This window comes from Parambassis ranga, chromosome 7 (genome assembly GCF_900634625.1).
Source record: "Parambassis ranga chromosome 7, fParRan2.1, whole genome shotgun sequence".
Lineage (NCBI taxonomy): Eukaryota > Metazoa > Chordata > Actinopteri > Ambassidae > Parambassis > Parambassis ranga.
This window is the reverse complement of record NC_041028.1, coordinates 5,384,419-5,409,275: the sequence shown is the minus strand read 5'-3', so window position 1 is coordinate 5,409,275 and position 24,857 is coordinate 5,384,419. Positions and strand designations below refer to the sequence as shown.

Sequence of the window (24,857 nt, the reverse complement as noted above, 5' to 3'; positions counted from 1 at the left end):
TGGACACACAAGTCGAGAGGCCTCTGTGTTGCACAATGTCCTCGTTCTCACACACACACACACACACACACACAAACACACTTTCTCTCTCTCTCTCTCTCTCTCTCACTGGTTTGTTCCCTGAGTCAGCATTCTGTCTCAGCTCCAGTTTCTGTATCCCGGCCCGCCTCTGCCCGCCTGCCTGCAGGACACTATTAGGACATCACTGTGTGTGAGTGTGTGTATGAGAGAGTGTCTATGTGTGCACATGTTTGTGTGTACATGAAGGAATATGTGTGCGTGTGTGTGCCTTTGTGGGAGAGAGCTACTGTTGCATTTACGTGGTCAGGTCCTTTTCACCATCTTATGCAATACGATATTTTTCACTTTGCGAGTAACCCTGGATATTTCTGTCGGCTCTACCGAATCAGCTTTTGTACCAGTGCACCATAACAGATGCACGTCTCCTCACGCTCTTCCAAAACACTCCCAATGGGTTTTGCATGTTGTAGTGTGTGTGTGTGTGTGTGTGATGTGCTAGATACTACTAGTTCTGCTAACATGGCCCAAAAATAGCAAAGTGGAGAGGTGTGAAGTAAAAAAGGAAAGGACACTTTCAGTAGAGGAGTAACTGACACGGGGGTGAGTCACTTTCTCACACACACACACACGTGGTGTGCTCATCCAGTTTTGTGCACATACAAGCGGACACACATGCATAATGTATACAGAAGCATAGTATGTAACACACACACACACACATGTGGAATTCTTTTTGCTGAGTGTGTCACGATTGGTTCTTTTTTTCTGTTCGATTCCGTTTGTCAACACTCATTACACTCAAAGATTCCCCCATCTTTGACCTCAGGTACTTTGCCTTTTTATGGGCTTTTACAGTCTCCTCTGTGGGGCTGCACACAGTTGGAGTTTCCTCAGGGCTTCTTGTTTGCTGCTGTGTATGACAAGCTTCTGTTTGACCATGACAGCCTCTGATCAGTCTATTGGCATTTGTGCTCTGCATGTTGACGTGATTGACAACTATCACTGAAAACACCCTGTACATCACACACACTCCCTGACTGTACAACACTCGAGTGTATATTAAAGGTGCAATTTGTAACCTTCCTTTAAAAAGGGATTAATGTTGTTTCAACATTGCTTCAGTGTTATAGGCTGATTAAGGAATAATTATGTATAATCTAAATTTTATATACCATGCATCACTGGAATGTGAACAGTGTCACAGACACAAGTATAAGGTAACCCTGCCACCACTGTGTGGCTGTAAAACAAGGCTCCATATTTCATCTCCATCTAATGGAGTTTGACATAGTTTAAATCATTGCCCAAGAAACAGCTGGAGTTTGTTTTCGGCCTAGCATGGACATACCATGCCATACCTGCAATATTTATCATACCTCCAGTATCAGGCCATGCCAGGGATTAGCCTAGCTTAGCTTATCCTAAAGATCATCATGGAGGTTGGTTGTCGTTAGTTTCTATGGCAAGAACACTGGCTGCTCTGATGTTCGTGTTACATGTGTCTTCCTGCATTGTTGGACTGAGGTCAGACTAGGCTCTGCGTGAACTCACCTGTCCCTTGTGTTGTACAGTCCAAGGTCAGCTGTAAACACAGAAACTATCTGTGCAGTACAATGATAAAAGAGGTCTTTGATGTGATGTCACAGCTGTCATTTCTTCAGAATTCATGTATACGGTAATTTTAATTAATCATCTGAAAGCTTGGAATCGTACTGAATTTGTCATAGTTGCTCCACTGAGTCAGCAATAACATGACATGCACTGAAGAAACGCTGCTTTAAAAGTTTGAGTAAAAAAAGGGTTGTTGTTTTTTTTTCCATGACTTTTATGCTTTAAACGTTTACTCAGCTGAGTAATGTTTTTTTCCCAGTTCTATTTACATCAGTGTTTATGGGATGTTGTAGTGTGAATGCAGAAGTGAGAATGGGAGAGAGAGAAGGAGAGAGGAAATGATACTAAGACGTTTGGCCGGCGCAGTGTGCCTAATGATCACAAGAGCAAAAGATATGAACACACACATACACACATAACATGTGATCTCTCGATTAGTGCTGCTGTCACACCCTCCCACTTGGTTTGGTTGCTGGATCACAATCTCCCTCCTACTCTTGTGTGCCAGTCAAACAGAAACTTTCAGAAGATAATGCTTGCTTGACATGAAATAACTGATGACCTTTGCTATTCAAAAATATTTTATTAATTTAAATCTATTTTTTACTGTTCAGTGGTAATGTACAGGTGATGGTATAAAAATGAAACCTTTAAATTATATATCACATTTTATGTGTGTACAAAAGGTGTAAAAGGCTTAGATTATCTCTGACATTATAAAACCCCAGACTATTATCTATGGAGGTTATGATATTCAGTTATGAATAAAGATATTTTTTTACTAAACTATGCGGCTGTATGTTTTTCAGTAATCCTGTGTTACCCTTGATCCTTAAACGGATGCTATTTGAATTTTGGCCAAGGTGTGTATAAACCCATCTTAATTAGAATGTATTTAATTTCTAAGAATTAAGCACCAAAGCACTGTGGTCACTCTCCATGAAGCTCACCTCACTTTCATACACTCTAGATTCCAGCCATTGTAATGTAGAGATGTGTTTTTAAGTCGGGTTCAATTATTTAACCTCATCACAAAAAGAGAAACTTAAGAGGTGTGAGTTAAAAAGATATTTGTCTGAGAGTTCTCTCAGAGTCAATCCAGGAATGTGGGTGGCAATTTAAACATGAAAAAAAAGAATCAAAAACTGTAATATTATAACTGATTTCTGAAGTCAAAAAATCTTCAACCTACACAGTTGTGTCAGTGAGATAAAGGAAGTCGTCTTCAAGAGGTTATGCCGGGTCATATGTGACGGGAACTGAAGCACAGAGTACAGTAAAGTTAGCATATGACTTGTTGCTACGTTACAGAGGACATTCCCATACCTCACAGTGGTTTCACAATAACATGTGTGAGTGGTCTTTTGTGGTTTCATGCTTGAAAGAAAAGCACATGATGCCACTGCACGCAGATCATGATCTAGTGATTAAGCTAAAACCAGAAGTGACTTGTTATGACTGTGATGAAACCCTCAGTGTGTCAGATTTGACCAGACTGGCATTACACTTCACCTGCCCCAGCATGTCAATACTTAGTGATTATGTTTAGCTCTCTCTCACCTACAGCACCGTGTGCCCAGCTAGCACACCTTTTCCATCATCCCTCTGGCCTGTGATTGGCCGATGGGCTAAGAGGCTGAGGTGTTGCAGCAAATAGCACAGGCTGTGGGCAGGTCCATTCTGCGGCTCGAGGGAGGTTAATGAGTGAAGCCGCTGGGCTATCAGCCAAACATGAGCAGCAATGCTAAGGCTTCCACAATGAGCCTGACTGTATTACCACTGAGCTCTGTCTAATTATACACTCCCAGCGAGAGAGAGAGAGAGAGAGACAGAGAGAGAGTGTGTGAGAGAGAGAGAGACAGAGAGAGAGCGTGTGAGAGAGAGAGAGACAGAGAGAGAGAGAACATATTAGGCAGGGGAAAGAAAAAGTTATCAAGTGTCACTGGGTGTCAGAGAGACTCACTAAGAGGGATGAGTGTAGATTGAAGTTGTAAGAGTGAGATCGAAGGTGTGTCACTTAGAAGGAGGGAGAGAAAGAGAGTCAGAGAGTCAGAGAGAGAGAGAGAGAGAGAGAGGGGAGAGAGGGAGAGAGGGAGGGAGGGAGGGGGTTGGAGAGATCAAGCAAGCTGGGGAGAGAGACAGAGAGCGTACTCACAGGGAGATACAGAGAGAGAGAGAGAGAGCAAAGAGGCGTTTAGAGAGTGAGAAGGAGAAGAGGCAGGAATAGGATGAAGGGAGGGAAGGCTGAGCAGTAGAGAGGAGGAAGAGACTCACAGTCTCTAAACTGGATATTCCTACGTGCCTGCTGCCGCCTGATTCAATGAGTAAACTCTCTCCTACCTGCTACGCAAAGGCACCCGACAAGGTATGTGACCACACTGCTTCCTCTGCTCAGTGTGGGTTTGTGTGTGGGACAGCGGGAGCACAGGTGTGTTAGCAACTTTGAATGATGGAATTAACAGACCTTGCCTGTGATTTAAATGCTTTGCCATTCTGAGAGTGAGCTGGTTAATAATGTGTTTGTGTTTGAATGTGTGTATGTGTGTGTGTGTGTGCAAATTGTATAGACTCATGTAAGTCAGCCACCTATGTGCGTGGGTGTCTGTGTGCATGGAGGAGAATAACAGAGAGAGTGTGAACAAGAGGGAGAGTGTGACTGATCCGGGGAGAGGAGAGTGTGAGAAAGACAGAGACAGACAGACAGACAGACAGAGAGAGAGGTGGAGGTTCATCACTCTGACGGCAGATCAGGGTTTTCAGAATTAGAGCAGTGGGCTTAAATAGCACTGGTCCAGAGATAGCCAGGGACCCTCGAGGAGCCCGCTTAAATTGGGAGGGATGGGTATGAGATTGGTGAGGGTGGGGTTAGTCCAGTCAGGGAAAAATTTGGAATGGAAGGGGAGGAGGAGGAGGAGGAGGAGGAGGAGGAGGAGGAGGACAGAAGGGGAAGAACAGAGAGAAAATCAGATGTGCAGATGTTAGGGGTAAGTCTAGGAAAGATTTCATGCAATCAAAAGGGAGGATGTGCAGGTGCATCAGTCGCCTGTAACTTCTTACTTATTCAACTAGTGTACAAGATACATGGAAAAACACTTCTTGTGTACCAAATAATGGTTTGATCAACTTTGTAACTTAAGTCAAAGACGTTACATTTATTTGTGCATCCCTTCATTGACAGCTGTGGTTCCTCCTCATTTCTCGCCGTTCTCGATGGAGACACACTATGCGGGCGTGCACAATTATGATTTCTGTATGTCTATTTCTGCTACAGCAGGCACTGTCCTTCTGCTGCAATGATACCCCATATGCTGCATATAGGAACATTTCACAGGTTCAAACAGTTCTCGGCTATACATGTCTTTCAAGCAAGACGTACGACATTAGTCCCAGCTGACTTAATTCACTTATTTCAATTATGAGGATGATCTGCTGGAGTGTACAGGAAGTCTTATGTCATTGCACGACTGCCTCTGAAACTGCTTGCTTTAAAAGCGGGTTTGCAGGGGACAGTTTTTTTTTTTGCTTGGTTGATTTGATGCTTGCATAGTAAAGTAGGGATTCTTGTGTCAAAGATGGACTCAGGTTGTAGCCTGGTGACTTCAAAACCCAGATCTCCTGTGTTGATTTATAGTAGCTTACCATGTATCATATGTGTTCCCATATGAATGATGTAAAGGGGAACTGAATGTAGGCAGGGTTCTAGAGTATCTTGATGAAAACAGACATGTAAAGCACAGAATGTTCTCCTATGTTTCTTAGAGTTTTGTCACCCTGAAGAGGAGAACAGGCCTCTTGTGGGAGAAGGTTGAGTGGCTGCTGGCCCTTTAAGAGGTCTATTTTTACAGGGGCACACTCATGCATGGAGCGAGGCGCACAGACGAGGCAGTGGCACACACGGAGACTGTATCTGCGCTGCCTCACTTCTGCGACTCCAAACAACACATCCTGTAGGACCATAACCTTGTGACTGAGTGGACTGAGGGAGAGTCATAAAACTTGTGCAGCCTATAGAGGAGAGCATGTGTTCTTTCAACGCAAGCTCAAACACGAAAATCCTCACAGCTGGAAGTTACAAGGTTTTCACCATGAGAGGAGACTCAGCCTTTTTTTTTCTAAGTGGATCTCTCTGAAGTCTAAAAGTGATAATGAGTGGGAGCTCGCAATAAAGACACCCTTATGCACACTGTACGCAAATGTGCCAACATTCCCACATACTTGTTTTGATATGCAGATAGCTATGAAAGAAATCTGAAAACATTCATGCCCCCTTCTTACAAACACATAATACACTTTAGTTTACTTACACCCACACACTCCTCGAAAGAAGCCACAAAATCGAGCACAATTCAACACTAACGCACATCCATGCACTTAGAGGTGCACTGTACACCCACATGAAAAAAAAAATTACTTATACATCCTCAATATCTGGACCTAAAATAATCTTCTCCTTATGCAATCTGCATGTTATATAATGCATGGCCTGTCATTATCACAGCGCTCCTTCACGCCCTGCTGTGCCTCTCCACCTACAGCACCACGCAGACACACACACACACCCTGCACCTTGTGTTAACAGTCACATACTCTATTCTAGCACTCTCACCCGTGTTGAGTGTATGCTCTCAAACAGCCGCCCAGATGAGGTGGAGGGAAAGACAGAGAGGAAGACAGAGAAAGTGAAAGACACAGAAAGGGAAAACTTGTGAAGCGTACATTCATGCAGAGGCAGTGCATTTGCATGATTGTATGAATCTATTCATGTATGTGTGGATCTTTCACTCACTGCATTTGTGGGCGCTGCAGTTTTTAGCAGGTATTTGTGCCCGCATAACCCTATATAACCTTTTCCGTGGCTTCCCTGTCATTCAACATTTTGTTCTTTTCGTGGACTCAGAACACAGGGAAACACTTACTTCACTGCAGAACGTGTGAAGAATAATCGCACTCATTGTCACTCAGTCACACCTATGACATAGACTTGCATGTCTTTGCATGTCTTCTAACAGGAATGGAAAGGAGTTCAAACTCACATCCCTCTGTTGTAAAATCTGTGCTGCAACTACACTTAATATAATTATTACTATTTTTGATTTTTAAACAGTACATCTGCTATGCATCAACATAATGAACACACACACATAATGGGATTCACATGCACAATGTCTTATTCAGCTCGTTAAACATAAAACAAAGCAAAAGCCCACTAAGATGCAATGTCATCTGGCCTTTGTCCTCAGTGGGAAAGAGGACAATTGCCATTCACTGCTGGGTCAAATGACTCTGCTGTGGTCACAGCCTTCAGCTCTAAACAAGACACCCAGGTAGACACGCTTTCAGACGTATCTGTCTGTAAATTCAGTGACTCTTTGACATCAATGCCAGCTCTATCTCTATTAAGGTGGAACTCACATCACTCATTCAGCACTGTCTGAGTGATACAAAAAGTGATCCACGCTCTACTGCTAGTGTTCTGTAACATCTAATAGATGCACATTTTTAGCAGGTTTTAGGATTGCGTGAGAAAAATTAACATCCTAAATTAGCGCAATTTATTTTGAAGGCATTTACCTGCCATGATGTTTCATTTTATGACATTTTAAAATCAGTCTCTGGGACTTGCATGGCCGCTGTTTTCAGATCAGCACTCTCACAATTGGCTTGGGAGCTCAGTGGAGAAGCCAGGAGTGTGATGAATAATCCCAAACAGAGGCAGGTGTTTGAACACAGTTGACACCGTGCCAGACTACTTTAAGGTGACAGACACACCTGTCGGTTGAGGTGTCCCGTGAGAGGAAGGTGCGGGAAGTGATATTTCATAAGGTGTATTCAAATCCGTGTAATGTACATGTGAAGTGATGCCTGTGAATGTGTGTGTGTGGTCGTAAGCGAACATATCCAATCTAGTCAGTTACCCACGTCTGTTCTTCGCCTTCTGTGTACGTACAGATCGTTTTCCTTGGCCTTGACTTGCTCACCCTTGTGTATGATCAAGCTGTATGTTCTCCTCCTCCCCCACATTTCATCTACAATGGGGGTCAGCGACCTTTCAACCCTGCCACCCACCCTTTACTCCCACACATTTTTTTTTCAGCCAGGCCAGCCTCTCTGCTTGTAAAGTCAATTTGTGCTCTCGTACAGACAACATGCACAAGAAGCACAATATATAACACAGTATTGGTTTTGGTATCACTGTACAGAAAGTGTAACATCTGAGACATCCTGTAGGCTTTTACATCGATAGTGTCCTGAAAGCCTGTCCTGAAGTTGGATGTATATTACCTTCCTTACCCTTGCACTGCTTTCCTATTCACTTTTTTCCCCTTTTTTTCCTCTCTCCTGCACATTCCAATCATGCAGCAAGACATCTCTCTCTAATTTAATTTGTCGTTTTTGCAATGTAATTATTAGCAGAGACTATCAAACAGCTGAAAGATTAAGGTTCTCTTTAAAGTGCAATTGGGACTGTCCCTGTTTTCATTTTTGAAAGTAAGCCCACTCAATCATGTTTCAGTCTAATTTGCAGCACCCTCTCTAACAAACAGCATAAGCAAAGCGTTGAGTAAATGACTGTGGCCATGTGTGGCTGGATGGCAGATTTGGTGTGGGAGGGGTTGCAGCACACAAGCAATAATGAGACTATATAGCAATGTTGCCTTGAATACCGGCAGTGATAAAGGTACTCTAGACAGTATCTATGAAGCCAGTCTAGACAGTCTCTCTGAAAATGAATGGCACTTAAGCTACCAACGGGAGACCTGGCCATGCTCTCTCCATGGAGATGTCATCACTATGTTTGCTTACAGCTTGCTGACATTTTGCTGCTAAACCAGAGAACCAACAGAAACTCGGTTTGACTGCCAGTCACCGGGGGACAGTTCCAAAAACAACAAATCTATAGAGTGAAAAGTAATCCCCCTCCTCTTTCACACACTCTGTCCTCTCCCTTTCAAGCAGTTTTACCCCATCAGATTTTGTCTCTTCTCTCTTGTAAGCTACTGACCTCATAGTATGAAGGTTTTGCTTGCATCAAGGACTCTGAACTACAAAGGGGAGCAACATATACATACAGTGTGTGTGTGTGTGTGTGTGTGTGTGTGTATAGATGCATAGAGATGCAAGAATGAAATTACAAAAACATGACTGTGCATCTGCAGTGTGTGCATCTGCAGTGTGTCACATCACTGAAGTTTGTTGTGTGTGTGTTTTAAAGTCTTAATGATATAAAGCTTTGCAAAACCAAAGTCAGCGCTTTGTGGTTGAAATTGTGCAGATGCCTCATAAGACGCAAATTATCTGTGTAAAAATGAAACTGCCATCATGTAGACTTAAATGTCAATGAATGACAGCAACATAACACCTGCCTTTGAAAATGTCAGCCACAAGGTTTGCAGAATACCTGTTAAATGTTCCACTTGTTCTGTGCTGACCTGTGTGTGCACACTGGTGCATGTGCACAATATGTCTGTGTGTATTTACAGAAGCACAGTCCTGCCATGGTCAGAGGAAGAGGAGAACGAGGTGGAGGAATTTTTGCTTCTGCTGACTGGCTGACCTGCATGTAATTAGTCAAGTCATATTTTTAACTGATATTGCGTAAAAGCCAGCTTAAGGAGCCATAGCTGCCCTATTTATACCCTAGGGGCTAATGGCCTGTACCACTACACAGGGGGATTTCCTCCCAGAACTATACTAAGCCTGCCTAAGGCCGTACCAGTTTGGATTCACAGGGATTAACCCAGCAATACATTACAGGCGACACCCTGTAGTCTTCATCGGCCACACTGCTGTATTTTCTTCCAATCAGCTCAGCACATGCAGTGTTCAGCATATTCTGTTTTCAGCTCTCCTCCAAAAAACGTTGTATGTTCTGTTTATGATATGGCACACACTGTTGATCTTGTGCTTAACCATATATACATTTTTTCATCACTTTGTACTGCATCATGACAGAGCACATTTTTTTTTTACAAAGAATCAGTGCTATAATTGACTTCTGTGTAGCGTACCAAGTGTCTGTCTCTGTCTGCCTGAGTTTGTGTGTGTGTATGTGTGTTGTGTGGGTGTTAATAGTAACTCCTGAGCCATAAGCCCATTTTCATTGTGGTTGAGCCTGCCACGGGCAGGGCTGCTGGCTCATCCTGCTGAAGAATGGGTCAGGGCCCTGAAGGCTGACCTGGCCCTTTGCCCAATAAGCTATCGCCCATATCACCCTGTCCTTTTTATCAGCTTAGCCTGGCTCCTTGTAGAGTAAGCCATCACACAAAGCTAGTAGTACTCCCGCCCCCCCACCCCCCTCCCTCCCTTCGTCACTCTGTACTCAATCTATCTGTCTGCTGGGCAGTAATGGAGCACATGTCACAGTGACATTTTTAGAATATAAAATATGACCTAAGTTTAAAAATATGACCTAAGTTTACAGTTACAGTTTAAATAGAATATAATTACATATGGTGAAATCTATCTATCTATCTATCTATCTATCTATCTATCTATCTATCTATCTATCTATCTATCTATCTATCTATCTATCTATCTATCTATCCACTGTGCACACACTCAGCCCTAACCCTTCCACCTCTCTCCTCTCCTCTTCCCTCTGTTCAGATCTGTTACATTCAGCAACAAATTTCTGCTGCATCAGACGTCCATCATAGATCTCCCACTCAGCCTGAAACGTGATCGGACACCCAATACGAGGCTACACATTATGAAGGATAAAAAAATTAAATAAAAGAAACAACAGCATGGCAAAAAGTCATTTTTTTTCTTTTTTTAAGACATAAGGACAGAGGAATGTTCTAAAAAGGTGCACCTGTAAAGGTCTTTGACCCCTTTTGCTACTTTACACTTCCACTGCTATGATTTGCTGGTCTGCTAGGCTGACTCAGTGTGACTCATCTGACCTTTCTTGTCTAGGCCTGACCCTGTGTGTGTGTGTGTGTGTAGTTGTGTGTGCGTGTGTGTGTGTGTGTGTAAGATGGACAGATTAAGTGCAAAGCCAGAGAGTGAGACAGACAGAAACAGAAGAGACGGACGAAGAGTACACCAAATGCCTCAGTGGTGCCATCATTGATTGACAGCATAGGGTGACTCAGTGTGTGTGTGTGTGTGTGTCAGTGTGTGTGTGTGCGTCTGATATGCTAAATATCAAAGTGTATAAGTAGAACACGATAGTCATTTCTATATACCTATATTGTAGTAAACACCCGGTGATGAACCCAGTTCTATTTCCTTCTCTTTTCATTATGACTGTACTATTATGTGTAAATTTATATCATCTCTGACTGAGGTTATGATTTTTGTAGAAGTTCATTAAAGAGTTTTATAATAAACATACTAATTACATAGCAGCAGCATTCAGGATATTTACTTTATTTGCTTTTTTTCTATTTAATTTAGATCCAGTTTATTTATTTGCCTATTTTATTGCACAAAGTGATATTCTTCTGTAACTCGTTAACCTTTAGTTTTTAAAATAGTTTCAGTTTAACAAGTGGTAAAGTTATTACGTACAATTATGTGTTAGTTTAAATTAATTTGGTACAGCCACTGTCTGAACCTTGTAAAAAACAAATAATAATCATGGAACATCGAAGCAATATACAAAAGCAATTTCCTTTTAAAATGTTTGGGAACTGATTTGCTTAAATAAAGAAGAACCCTGCAATACTTAGCATGTTTAATCATTTATATTTGGCCTTTGGATCCTTGTTATTGAATATCAAATTAATACATTACAAGCAGCTGTTTTTGCATTTATCTTTGTCATAATTTGTTAATTTCATTTAATTCGATTAACTACTTTTTATAGTTTAACAATTAGATATGATTTTTTATTAACCCAATCAAAATAACATAAATTGAAATTAATTCAAACTCCATATGGAAATGCAATACTAGAACATTAAATATTTTTGAAACATATTCCTCAGTCTTTATTAACTTTGATACGTGTGATGAACCCACACAAATGAGACAATAGCTGGAGCAGACAGTGTGTAGGCCCACACAACTTCAATGCACATCTTCTTCAAACAGCATTCACTCAACAGGAAACAAAAATGTTCACCTGATTGTCATGGGGAGATGTTCTTGACAAATGTGGATTTGCTGCGAAAATGTTCCTATGTGGCCTTCAGGCAGATTTTTTTTTGTATGTACCTGCAACTTCGATTAGCTCTCCATTCCATTGAGAAGTTAGACAAGGTTAGCTTTTAAATTTACTATTGATAGTGTACAAGTCTGCATTTTGCTCTATGTGTGAAAATGTTTGATAAGTTGAGTTTACAAATATCAGAGAACATAAAGATTGTCTTTTTAAAAAATTAACCTAAAATACTTATTTGATTGCTTCATTAAACCCCGTCTTCCACCTGTGCTCCACTTTATATTCTGCCTCCTGTGTAGCATTTTGGTGCTGATAATTAACATAAGCCTGTTTGAGCTGAGGTTTGGCCCGATTTATTTGATGAGGAGCAGGCAGGGTCATTTGCATAGCATTGAATTTTCAATCCTTGGTCTGTTTATTATTTTTGCAGAGATTTTTCCACATACTGACAGGTTTCTGATTTCTTGCCTCTGAATGAACTACACCGATACAGTCTTAATAAGCCATACCAGCCATTCCAACACACTTCACTTGTACCGACTGAATCACTGAAGCAAATCATTCAGAGCTCTCCTGCAGTGCTCCTGTTAGCGTATGAGTTTGTTTGAGTGTTTGAGTGTGAGTGTGTGTGTGTGTGTGTGTGTGTGTGTGTGTGTGTGTGTGTGTATGCATATAAAGTCAAATGAAATTTATTCATAAAAGCTCTTTTAACAAGCAGGTTCGTCACAAAGTGCTTTGATGAGAACAAAGGGCACAATTTCAGATGAAACTACAGATAAACAAAAAGAACGAGAACAAGTGTAGGGTGTGTGTGTGTGTGTGTGTGTGTGCGCGTGCTTGATGGCTGTGAGGTTTAGTTTTGAGTCAGAGGTAGCAGCAAAAGCCTAAGCCTGAGAGTGTGTGTGGGATGAGCCTCCTACCACGTCCCTCCTTGTCTCTCATCAACTGTCTTTCTGTCCTCCCCTCTTGCGTCTTCTAAAAAAGAGTTTATCAGAAATGTAGATATGATTATTGATTAATTGATTGATTGCTGGAGTTTGTTGTTAGTTGTATACTACATTTGATGTGGAAAGTAGATTGTTAGGCAGCAGAGCCAGTATATACAGGGTAATATATGATCTGTATGGGCTGCATCCTTGACTGTGTGTACATTGTGTGCATAAGTTATATATGTGTGTGTCTGTGTGTATGTGTGTGAATGCATGTTTGTATCCCTCACAGTGATTAAAGCAAGTGGGCGGCAGCAGCAACTGGTCTGCCTGTGTGGCTCTGCATAGCAGACATGTTTCTCACTGCTAGATATTACTCATTTCCTCAGCCCTTTGCACACACAAGCATACACACACACACACACAAACACACACACACACACTCTCTCAACACACACAGAGACGGATAGCAGGCTCTCAGCTTTTTCCCTTAGTTTGGTGGGCTCGCTGGTGTTATTTCATGCATACAGAGATCAGAGGCAGTGTGTAGCTTGAGGCTGCTGATATCTGCGGGTGCTGTAACTGGTGGTATAGTGCTGTGGAGAAGCAGTGTAGCACAGTAAGGAGCTGAGGAGTGGGTTGACCCTCTGGGAGGTCTAGAATATGAATGACTGCCAACACTGGGACTTCTGCTCAGCCCGTGCTAAGGTCAGTCTAACTTCACATCTTAACAACTCCATCAATCTGTCTGCTCTTATATTCTGTCTTTTTTATTTTATTTTACTCTTTTAGCAGCAAAGGACTATTAACTGATATTTCTTTGGCAGCAAATCTTGCCTCAAAATTCTGTAGTGTATTCTGTAGTTCATTTACAGTTATGAGCACTGCGGTACATTTGACATTTCTCCTGAGAAATGCATGTAGAGAAAAGGCGGGATAAGGCAGAAGGACGTAAACATCTGTCTCAAATTCAAGTTGTTTGCTTTTGCAATGCAGAGGAAACACATAATTGTATCTAGCAAATTAAAGCCTTGAGAAATACTTGAATACATAATGTTGGTTTTGACAAATGTAAACGCTACAACAACAGTAACTCCAGCTTAACTCCAGCTCTGTGTGCATGTCTGCACAGTGTAGGAGTATTCTGTTAGAAGACGTTTCTCTGCAAACTCCTCCACATCACATGCACAATTGTGTTCTTTGTTTTCTCATACTTTTTTGGCAAGTTTAAATCAGGTCTATTTTGACAACCGTTTTTATAATGACTGTCAAAGTGACGAGGATGTAAGAGTCAGTTGTGAACAAAAACTGAAACTAGACTGTGTTAATTTTAAGAAATAAGAGTTCAAGGCAATTTTTTGTGCAGCAGTGCAACACTGGTAAAAAGGATGCTTGGAAAATTCAGATTTTTTTGAATTGTGTGCATAAAACCTTGAAATTTTTAGTTTTGAGTTTAAAAAAAAACAATCCCTGTCACATTTAACTAATTATTTTAATTAAAATCTGAGTATTGTAGAAATATTTTATTTCTAAAAAGTGGGTTACATAAGATCTAATTGTTGCAGATGTCTGAAGGCCTCGTTTCTCTAGAATATCCAGTTTTGTAAAGGCCCTTGGTCTTTTTTACTGCTCTCATCCGTTTACAGACTTTAAAATATGTGACGTGCATTGACAGCTGGAATAGACTCCAGCCACCCAGTGACCCCGTGTTGGATAAATGAGGTTAAGAGAGGTGTGCATTATAATATCTGTGTCTTCATTGGCCTAATAGCTGTGTAGCACAACAATTTCCCATGTTTTTATTTAATTACACCCGTCCTGTGAGTGTCTGGGACAATAAATCCCTCTCCTCTCACCTCTCAGTTTTCAGTTTTCCACTCAGATGCACAAACAGCTTGCTCCACTCTAACACTTATTCTGTTTTTGGACCAAGTCACTTGATGAGCAACAGTGTACCCGCCTCTCCATGGAGTATCCCCATCTAACCTCTCTAACCAACTGGATGTGTGTGTGTGTGTGAGAGAGAGAGAGAGAGAAGGAAAGAGAAAGAGAGGGAGAGAGAGTGTGTGTGTGGACACAGTTGCCATGGTGACAGTGTGGCGGATGGTGAGACGGCAGGGAGTTGGTTGGCAGTTGAGACAGACTTGCGGGTGAGTGCGGGGCTGAGTGGCTGCACAGTGCTGTGGTGTTGTGGCAAGAGCAGCGACGGTGGCGGCGGCGGAGGGAACAGCTGGGCTAGGCTGCCATCATTTTTAAAAGAGCTTGTTTAAAACGTTTGGAGAAGAATTAGTGGAGCTCCCCCGCACTTCTCGCTGAATGAAACAAGGCTGCAAAATCTCTGACACGTCTGCGCACTCAAACACAAACACACACAAAAACCTAAACAAATAAACACAATCGCATAGTCCTCACAGGCAAACATGACATACATGCACACACACATTCAGTCACACATAGTTCCCCACACCCCTGCTGTGACACATAATTAATATGCAAAGACACATATCCTGTATCCACAACAACTGGTGGAAATATCAACAGTGTTTCTGTCAGCTTTTGGGTGGGTGGTGACCAGCTTTGCCTATCACTGGGGGAGTAAGTACAGCTGCCTGAGGGAGTATTTCTGTGTGTCTGTTTGCTGTTCATATGTGTGTCTGAAAAAGAAGGGTTGGGGTGGTGGTGGTGGGGGGGGGGGTGCTAGTAGTAAGCTTATATAGAATACAGAGAACACCCGAGGGTGTCGTGGGGGTGGTTCATGAAAGTGATACAAAAACATATCTACATATTCCAATCATCCCCCGAGAGTCAGAGATGAAAACTCTCCTGCTGTGAGTGCTCAATGTGTGTGTGCAACGCACATACTGCACTGCCTCTGAACTTCATTGGCTGCAAAATGTATTTTTATCCCACATGTGGGAGTAATGTGTTTGAATGAAACGAGTAAGTTGGGTAGTTTCAGTCCCACCGCACAGCACATAGGTAATGACTAATTAGTACAGCAATCAGAGAGCTATGAGTTTCTAACCTCCTTAAAGTAGTTTGGAAGGGGGAGTCGCTTGCTGATTCTCTCCATCTGTTTGATCGAGCCCAATGTTTGTTTGTATGTCTGACCAGACTGACAGCTAAGTCTTATCAGCAACTGATGCCAAGATCTGACAGACTGTTCTTTTTCAATGTTCACTTATAATCTCTTTTACTTCTGTCTCTGTCCCCTCTCTCCCTTTTACCCATCTTATCTCTGTTCCCTTCCTCTTTCATCCTCTCTGCAGGTGAGTGGTGCTTCAGTGCAAAAGAATCAGCAGTGATCTGACAGTGATGCTGTGTATCAGCCCTCCCCTCTGTGCACAACCCTTGTTCTCCCGTGAGGCCCATGTGACCTAGCCTACACCCAAAACCAGGGGGCCCCCACTGCCGCTGGAGCCCACCCATGAATCCCAGCCCTGATCGCGGCAAAGAGTGCCTCCCTCCCAAGAAGAGGGAGTCTCGGCAAGGATCAGCAGAACACCACGTCCCTCTGGATGACTTTAAACCACCTGTACCGTACCGGAGTCGGTCCAGCACAGGGAGAGGGGAGGGAGGCAGGGAGACCAGTGACAGGGACCGGGTCCTGACTAACCCAAGCCCCCATCTCCTACATACACCTCCCCCTCTTCCTGCTCCAGCACCAGGCCTTCCTGTGCCTCTACCATGGCATCTGAGCTACTCTCCCTCTGTCTCTCTTCCTCTTTTCCCAGGGCAGGTCAGCGAAAGGAGGGGATCGGGTTCTCCTGCTTGGAGAGATGATCCTCTCCCCTCACCCCTGCCTCACCACTCCAGGTGGCTCAGAGGGGAGGGTCCTCTCTCATTACCACCTTCCCCATCTTCCTCCTCCACTTCCTCCTTTAAGACTCCGTTCCCAGCCAGTTCTAGAGAGATGTGGTCCTATATCAACAGTGGTCGGCGGGACTACAGCTCATCTCTCTTTTCCCCGTCCTACTTGTTCAGCCACCACTCTCTCTATCCTCAAGACCCAAGCTTAGGTGAAGCAAGACACAGGTACTTGGGCAAGAGGCCCAATGGGCTGGATGGGCCGGGCAGCAGGACTGCCTCAGCCGCCAGGCCCCTGCTGACAGGAGAGTATGGAAATGACAGCAGCAGAACTAGACTGGATGTCAGCCCGCACAGCTCCCATGCCAATGGGGGACGGAGACAGCAGGAGGACCTTACCTCCCATGTCCTTTCTGTAGGGCCTTTTTTGTCAGACTCTCAAGCTCAGGAGGGCCCTGAGCCACATTCCTCACTGCAGGACAGACATTTGCATGGGACAGTTAAGACTAGCTCCAATTTACTCTCCTCCAGTCCCCATCCCCTTGGACCAGACTCCAGGGCAGGTCGAGTGGGAGTATTGGACCACCTAGGGGCCACTCCACCTGAAGCCCAAATTTATTACTCCTTGGGATCGGTGTGTCACCCCAGCCCTCAGGCACAGGCTTACCCACTCTACAGCTCCTCAGGAACATCTCTATACAACCTGCACAGGGAGCCAGGGCCCAGGCAGCACAATCTAAGGAACTCACCGCACTCACCTCTGGGTCTGCCTAACAGCCATGACAGGTCACAAAGAGACCGAGATAGAGACCAAGAAAGAGACAAAGTCCTTCAAAGGGACAGGGAGCGCAGTAAAGACAAAGAGAAGCACCTAGCACATGACAAAGACCAAGACAGAGACACTGAGCGTGAGAGACGACGAGACAGAGAGAGAGACAGAGGGAGAGAGTTATCTCCTTCCCATCTTCACACCTCATCTCCGGTCCATCACCCATCTCCCCCTGCACTCCTACCTCACTTCACCAAGGGTTCTCTTATTGAGCTGGCCAGTGGGCAGTTGAAGCGGGTGGAGGAGCTGAGGACGGAGGACTTCCTGAGGAGTGCAGACACCTCCCCAGAGTTCCACCTCAGCACCTGCACCGTGCTGCTGATTTCCCCCAGCAGCACACAGGGTTTCAGCCATCTGCAGGTCCACCTCACGGACCGCAACACTCAGGTCAGCCTTCTCTTACACTTGACTAACTTGCTGCAAACCTACTTTTCAGTGTAATTAGTAATTTCATGAATAACTGCATGTCAAGTTGTTTTGACCTCTTGTTGATGTTGTGGTTTTATACAGGAGTTACTGAAGGTCTTGGTGGAGTATCCGTTCTTTGTACAAGACCGAGGCTGGTCTTCTTGCTGTCCCCAGAAAACCACACAGCTGTACGGCCTGTCATGCCGCCAGCTCACGGAAGGCGACGTCTGCCTGGCACTCACGCCCACCCCTACCCCAACCCACAGGACACACACCCGTACCAGTTCCAGGGCTCATCGCACACAGCTCTCCTCCAGGGCTGCAGTAGAGTCCAGCAGCTCACACAGGGAGGCAATGCCACCCCCTCCCCCTCCTCCCCCTCTTCCTCATCATCCACCTCAAACCACACCAGCTCCTCAACGTGGCCCGGCTGCAGAGCTTCTGCCTCAGGAGCCTCAGCGACCACGCAAACGGCGCTGGTCAGCCCCGGACACTCTTCCCTCAAGTGGAACTAATGAAAGCCTCTCGGATTTACCTCATGGCTCAAAGCTGATGAAGTGGCAGTAGAACCTTGCACATGCATACATGCATACTTACACATACACATAAGCACATACACACCCTCCTTGTCTCTATTGCACCCATCAAGACAAACAATGGAGAGACCTCAAGGCAGGGTTGCAGGGAAGGAATAAAAATTTACAGGTGTCCACACTGCTGCCCAAAAGATTAATCTAGTCCACTCTACGCCGCTTTCCTTTCCTTTCCTTTCCTTTCCCTTCCTTTCCTTTCCTTAGCACAGTCCTGAAAGGAGCAGCAGCTGAAGGATCTCTGGATGACTCCTTACAGACACACTGAAGACATTTAGTGAGACAATCAAGCACTTGTCTGTGTTCACTCTGTTTTTGTAATGGTTGTCCCACACACCTACTTACTGAAAGTGTTTGCTGCAGGGTATTTTCAATCAGTGTTATGAAAGTAAACGCTATTGAGGAAGTGCAGATATATATGAACAAAAATTGACTATATATATATATATATATATATATATTACATTACAGATGTTATATACAGTAAATATGCTAAACAGACTTAATGCAATCTTTCTGTCAATTTTGCAATGCATTTTTCATTTTTACTTTTTATTTTCTTGCTTCTGAGCCGATGTCTACATGTCGGCCTGGGCAGGCAAGGTGAATGTATGAGCAACTCTTCGCCTTTTTTTATTCTCATCACTGGGAGTCATTTCAAACAATTGTTCGCCAAGGCATTACTCTCCAATATGTTCTTAACATTATCTCTGAGAAAGGGAGAACACTAATGAAAACTGCGTAACAGACAATCCCACCCACACAGACAGGCCTGTGCCACATCGCCTCGACACTCATGGTGTTTTTCCATTAAAAACTGAATGATGGAAAGATTAAAAGGTGCAGTATGGCTAAAGAGTAATGGTGCTAATAACACGTTGGAACATGATGCTTTGTGAATACTCTTGACCTCCCGTGTACTGTACGCTTCTGTTCCCATCTCATTTTTTATGTACTGTATATGTTTGAAGGCAGGGAAATCGATGAAAGTATTTTAAACTCAGATACGGGTATATCCTCTGATTCAGCACACTCTCTCACTTTAGTTTGTGTTTTTTTTTTTATTTTCAAAAAGAAAATCTTACCTGTTGATTTTTCTTTTTAAATGTTATAGCTACAAAAATGTATATTTTTAAAAATTGTGAATCTGTTATATGATGTTCGCTAGAAATAAAAGAAAAAAAGCTTTATAGATTTAATTACAAGTGTCAATTTATTTGATGTATTTGTTGTAAAATACTGATTGACATAAACTGAAGGAAAAATGTACATTAATCAGTATGTTTTATTTGGTTAAACACAGCAAGAGCTATTAACAGCGGTTGATAGCTCATGCTGCATGGTGGACCAAAAAAAACATAATACAATGTAAAAATAAAACATATTTGAATTTCCCATTATGCAAATAGGTCTACCATGCAGCCATCTTTTCTTCATTATATATACATCTCCAATGACAACACCCTGTTGCTGCCTTTTATGATGATTACAGGGTTTGTGTGTATATTGTCCATTCCTACCCTGGCGTAGGCTTCACATTACATCTTCTCTTGTTCTGTCAGACGCTTCTCCTCAGTCTCTCCTAAGCTGAACCTCTGCAACAGTTCCAACGCAAACAAGGGAACCACCTGGCCAACAGGAGACAGAATCATACAGAATCAGTGAGCTTAGGAGGACCTCTGCTGGTTGAAAATACAACTGCTGTATATTGGGTGACATTTTGACAAACTTTTAAAAGCAAAGTTCATATCAATGCACTCTGAATATAACATTTTTTTGGTTTGTTTGTATTGAAAAAAAAAGAAAAAAAGAAACAAATCTCTGCAGCATTAAGAAGAAGCAACAGCAGATTTTTTGGGTCATTTTAAATGTGCAAAACATGCACATTCGTCATCTGTATTTCCTTTATGAGGTAATTTTATAAAGAAAATCTTAAAGTGAACTTTGGTCTTTACTCCAAATATACAATTTCAAAAAAGTAACATCAAAAAAGTGAGTTACTGTAAGAAATATGACTGCAGATTGATAGGTCCTAGCGATGTGTTGCACATGAATACAAGCGAAAATGAAACAACTCAGAACATGACCCTATGAGGAAGCCTTTAACAGTAAGCCACTTCCTTAAGGAACGAGTTTACAGCTTGGTACAAATCTGTTTCTTTTCTCCACCCACCTGAGCCATGATTAGCTTCTTGGTTTTTGGTACATTGGGGTCTGGATACTCCTCTCCAAAGCAGAGCTCGATCTCATGTAAAGGTGTTGGTCCCTTCCCCTGTAAACAGCTCTGGAGGGCTGTACAGATATTAACTGTTATGTGCCATACACACGCATTTGTAAAGTTGCAAAGTATGGGTGCGCTGCCTCACCACTGAAAAATGCAGGTATATCGAGCAGTTTGAAGGTCTTTTCTCGCTCCAGTTTGTTGGGCCGGTCGGTGTGTTGGGCCGTGGGGCCGCTCCAGTACACCCTGCCCTGGCAGAAGCGCTTGATGAAAACCCCATCTGGGGCCACCCATAATAGCACACCCCTCTCCAGGTGACAAAGCAGACGATTCATTGCTTCGGCCATGGAGGACGGCAGGGACATTGAGGCCGGGGAAGGGAAGGAGAGCTGCTGGGCTGTGCATGGCCCGTAGATTTGTTCGTTCCCCAGGGGAACATGACCCTGCAGGATGAAACACCCATCTGGGCTACTGGTGGTCATTTTCATCACCATCTGGCCGTGGTACAGTAGCATCACCTGCATACGAAAGTCTGTGCACACAAAATGCGACTAGTCTTCCAGCCCATACGATAACAAAAGGTTTTATTCCTGAGCACAATCCCAAAAGCTTTCTTACCTGAAATAGTCTGCTGAGGGCTGAAGAAGGTTAAAGGAGCCGGGGCCTGATTCTGATTCTTTTTCCCGATCAATTCACAGTACATGTGTTCCCTCATCAGGTCTTCTAAAGCAAAGCAGAAACATAATTCAATCAAAGCTTTCTCCATACTGCAGGAAAATCATAGTGTCTTTGTTGTTGTAGTTCACAAGGTCACAAATTAAGCATAATGTAGATTCAACACAAAGAGGACGGTGCCCCATGGAGGCCTGGCAAAGTGGACCAAGATCCCTCCGCTATGGCTTATGACTGAGCCAAGACCAGTGAGCAGTAGGAGTTTTTATTGGAGAAATAAGAAATGCTTTCAATAAAACAATGTGTGTTTTTTTACAGGCTTTGGGATTTAGAGATCTTTTTTTCCTGCATACATCCCACTGACACAGTAGGAGTTTCAATTGTAGTGACAAAACATATGCTAACTTGCCAAATTCTCACCCACACATACTCCAAAGCCAGAAGCACTACAGCCAGAGATTAAACCATTGAAGGCTTGTGGTAGATTAGTGCTTTTTACTGGACCACCCAACAACAAGACTACGCTCATTTTAAGCTGCCAATATCAAATCCAAGCAAGACTACACACATAGCTCTAACGAGGTATCTGTCATCAAATGACTTGGGTCACAGACAGACTTAATCACTGGTGAAAAAAGTCAAAATGTCTACTGTGCAGAGTTTGCTTACCAGTCAGTGGTTTTTCTTCTTTACTTTCTTGAAATGATTCCTTTTGATAATTAAGCTACAAAGAGAAAAACACAAAATCAGTTTTGCAAAGCACATGGTTTACAGCTTCTAGGGTTTTTTCTGATTCATATAAACTTATTTTGTGTTGGTCTTTGAACTCCCAGGCCTGAGCACAGGCAGGATGACAGTATTATGTGAGGAGGACTGAAGGGTTTTCATCATATCTCTTGAATAGGAGGCGGTGTGTCTCTTGCTTTTCATCTTTCGCATGTGGAGTGCCACAGGGGTCAGTGTTGGGACCGATATCATTTTCTTTATATGAGTTTCCATGGACATGGATTTACAGTAGCTGGCTCTCTTTTGGGTCATCTCAAGCCTGTGGCAGGAATCGTCCAGTTTGATTGTACTCTCACACATACCTCAAAACCTGTGCAGTCAAGCTTTCACCGAGAGATATGATCACATCAGTCCAGTGTTAAAGTGGATTTTTAGATTTAGTGATGCTTTTGAGGCCTTTTATTGTCTCTTTCTTTTGCTTTGTAATATATCTGGTGCACCTTTGCAGTCAGCAAGTTAGACTGTAAGGCAACCCAAGTGAAACACAATTGATCAAGTACAAACAGAAACGTATTTAGTGCCAAAATTGTACCTATGCCTCATTCCATGTATATCTTATCATACCTGTGTATCCTTACATCCAGGGTCAGGTTCAGGAGGAGACCTCTTAGCCTGATTGATCATTGGATCCTTTCTTTGGAAGGGATCTAAGAGGAGAGAAAATCAGTGCACGGCATAGGAGAATCATTTCATCAGAATCAGAATCAAGACCAAATAAAAGTGATGGAAGAAGTACGGATGTGCGGAACAGTTCTTACCTGTTGGCTTGGTTTGCCCACCATCATGCTGAATGCGATAGACTTTATATGGCTCTGTGATGTCAAGCTGGTTGCGTTCAGGGACCTCCTGGAAGTCTGTGCTCTTGTTGAGTGCACAGCGGAGACGTGTCTTCCACATGGTGGGATCAGCTTTATCTCTTCCTTCCCTGTATTTGCCCTTGTACACAGCCCAGGCCTGGATGGAAAGATGGAAGGACGAGAAGCTTGTTTACAAATTTGAAGTTGAAATAAAACAATACTGGAAAATGTGAAGTTTTGACATAATGTGCACAAAAAGCAAAAAGAAAAATAAATAAATAAAAAAATAAAATAAAAATAAAAATATAAGGTTAGCCTATGCTAAAAAAATGTGCCTTTTAAATTTAGTAACAAATGAAATAAATAATTAAATAAACTAAAACATTAACTCGAACTTGATTTAGCATCAAATAAAAAATCTAAAAAGTTTTAGATTTATACAGTTGTTCTGAGCTGGACTGGCCTGGAGACCAAATTTAAATATGTAATAAATAAAAACGTGATGCTAAAGAGATAAAAAATGGTGAAATAAGTGTCATCATTGTTTATCAGTAGCATTACTTTAATAAAACACTAAACTTCTAATTTATGTTTTAATTTGAAACCCCTCGCCGCCAACAGCGCCACATCTTCACCATAATGTAGGCTAACCTTTATGACCGCCTGCAGTTGACATGTGCACCTTGTATTTAACAGTAAGAACCAGAGAGTTGACCTTGAACAGGGCTGCATCCTCCGTCTGTTTGTAGTCCTTCTTGGCTGCGTGTTTCCAGGGAATCCTGAACATGGTTTTGTCCTCATCCTCCCAGCTCAGTCCTTCATACCGTCCACTCTCTATCTGAGCTACCAGCCACTCTTTCAGGTGCAACTTAGCGCCTTCATCCATCTTCAGCACATCGTAGGCTTACAGCTGCGTCTTACAGGAACAAAGTTGCACTTTCAAATGTCAGACATGTGCAGCTCGAGTACTGCTGATCCCGTTCTCACCTTTTCAACGGAAGAAAAACTAATTTCTTCTACTGAAGAACTACGCACAATAAAGCACACTAACAATGTAATAAAGGTAATGAGTCCCAGACAACAAACTCCCACCGCAAACTTTCAATGCAGAAGTCCCTGCTGTAATTAAGTCGCTCTTAGAAGCGAAAGTGAAAGCTGCGCTTTCATTCGATACTTTCGGTTTCCTCATAAGTTACAGAGAAAGTTTAATCATTTCCAAGTAGTCTCCGGTGTTTGTATAAGGAAGCTGTAAAATGCGGTAACTATAAATACATAAAAGCAAGTAATTATGCTGTGGGCACACATTAAAGTGGAACATTCACCACATTAAGGGAACAGTTTCATGTTTTTCTGAGGGCAGAACTTCAATAAGCATGCGCGCACACACACCACAGGCCCTTCATTCTGTGTAACTCATACTGAATGTTCATGTGAAATTGAAAGTATGTGGGTGTACGACTTATTTTATCTTCAGGCTCCTCCTCTTCTCTGTAGGGTTCATGTTACTGATTGCTTGCCTCAGATCAGGTCGTGAAAATTAGGCATCCAAAGTTCAGCCTGACAAGAGAGAGTACAAAGTCAGTGACATACATGTCTCTAATGCTTTATAGACAGAGAACAGCAGGGGGCAGTCTATATCTGTACGTTCTTAGAGATAATAGAGGAATTAGAGAAATAGTCAAAGTATAAAAACAGTAAAGAAAGACTTCAGACCCTTCACTGAGGTAAGTTAACATAAAAATACCTATACAAAGTCAAAAGTTGGTATAAACATTAACAAATGTGATTAAACGATTAACACTGCACCATGTTTTTACTGATATTTTTTGGATACTGCCTCATTGTTGCATTTTACAGCTGATGTTGAAAGATATTAGACAGAAACTGAAAATTATGTGCAAAAGACAACAATAGAACAAATCAACAATCTCTGTATCACAGAGACAGCGCTGTTTGTGGTAGAGAAATAAAAGACTTGGTGTCAAAATGTAATAGTTGACAGTTAGAGGAAGAGAAATTCTTACAATCATTCCCTCTGAACAGCTTTGTACCTTTGTAGACAAGAAATTAAGAAG

The 24,857-nt window shown here is 42.7% G+C and overlaps 2 protein-coding genes across 4 annotated transcripts; one reads left to right on the top strand and one right to left on the bottom strand.

Annotated features, from left to right (window-relative positions):
* The first annotated feature begins 3,806 nt into the window (after positions 1 to 3,806).
* On the top strand, positions 3,807 to 19,338 carry LOC114438117 (uncharacterized). Of its 2 annotated transcripts, none has more exons than XM_028409247.1 (3): positions 3,807 to 3,997; positions 15,942 to 17,695; positions 17,819 to 19,338. In XM_028409247.1, the coding sequence occupies exons 2-3, from the start codon at positions 16,100 to 16,102 to the stop codon at positions 18,281 to 18,283; spliced, it is 2,061 nt and encodes a 686-aa protein (XP_028265048.1). In that variant the 5' UTR covers positions 3,807 to 3,997; positions 15,942 to 16,099; the 3' UTR covers positions 18,284 to 19,338. The 2 variants fall into 2 exon arrangements, with proteins under 2 accessions (XP_028265048.1, XP_028265049.1); XM_028409248.1 differs by lacking the exon at positions 3,807 to 3,997 and adding an exon at positions 13,130 to 13,380.
* Positions 19,339 to 19,492: 154 nt separating this feature from the next.
* On the bottom strand, positions 19,493 to 23,922 carry irf10 (interferon regulatory factor 10). 2 transcript variants are annotated; one of them, XM_028409250.1, is made up of 8 exons: positions 23,498 to 23,922; positions 22,744 to 22,939; positions 22,550 to 22,632; positions 21,869 to 21,923; positions 21,146 to 21,250; positions 20,673 to 21,059; positions 20,480 to 20,598; positions 19,493 to 19,934 (listed from the first exon to the last, which is right to left on the bottom strand). In XM_028409250.1, the coding sequence occupies exons 1-8, from the start codon at positions 23,666 to 23,668 to the stop codon at positions 19,845 to 19,847; spliced, it is 1,206 nt and encodes a 401-aa protein (XP_028265051.1). In that variant the 5' UTR covers positions 23,669 to 23,922; the 3' UTR covers positions 19,493 to 19,844. The 2 variants fall into 2 exon arrangements, with proteins under 2 accessions (XP_028265051.1, XP_028265052.1); XM_028409251.1 differs by having other exon boundaries at positions 21,146 to 21,247.
* Between the last annotated feature and the right edge of the window lie 935 nt (positions 23,923 to 24,857).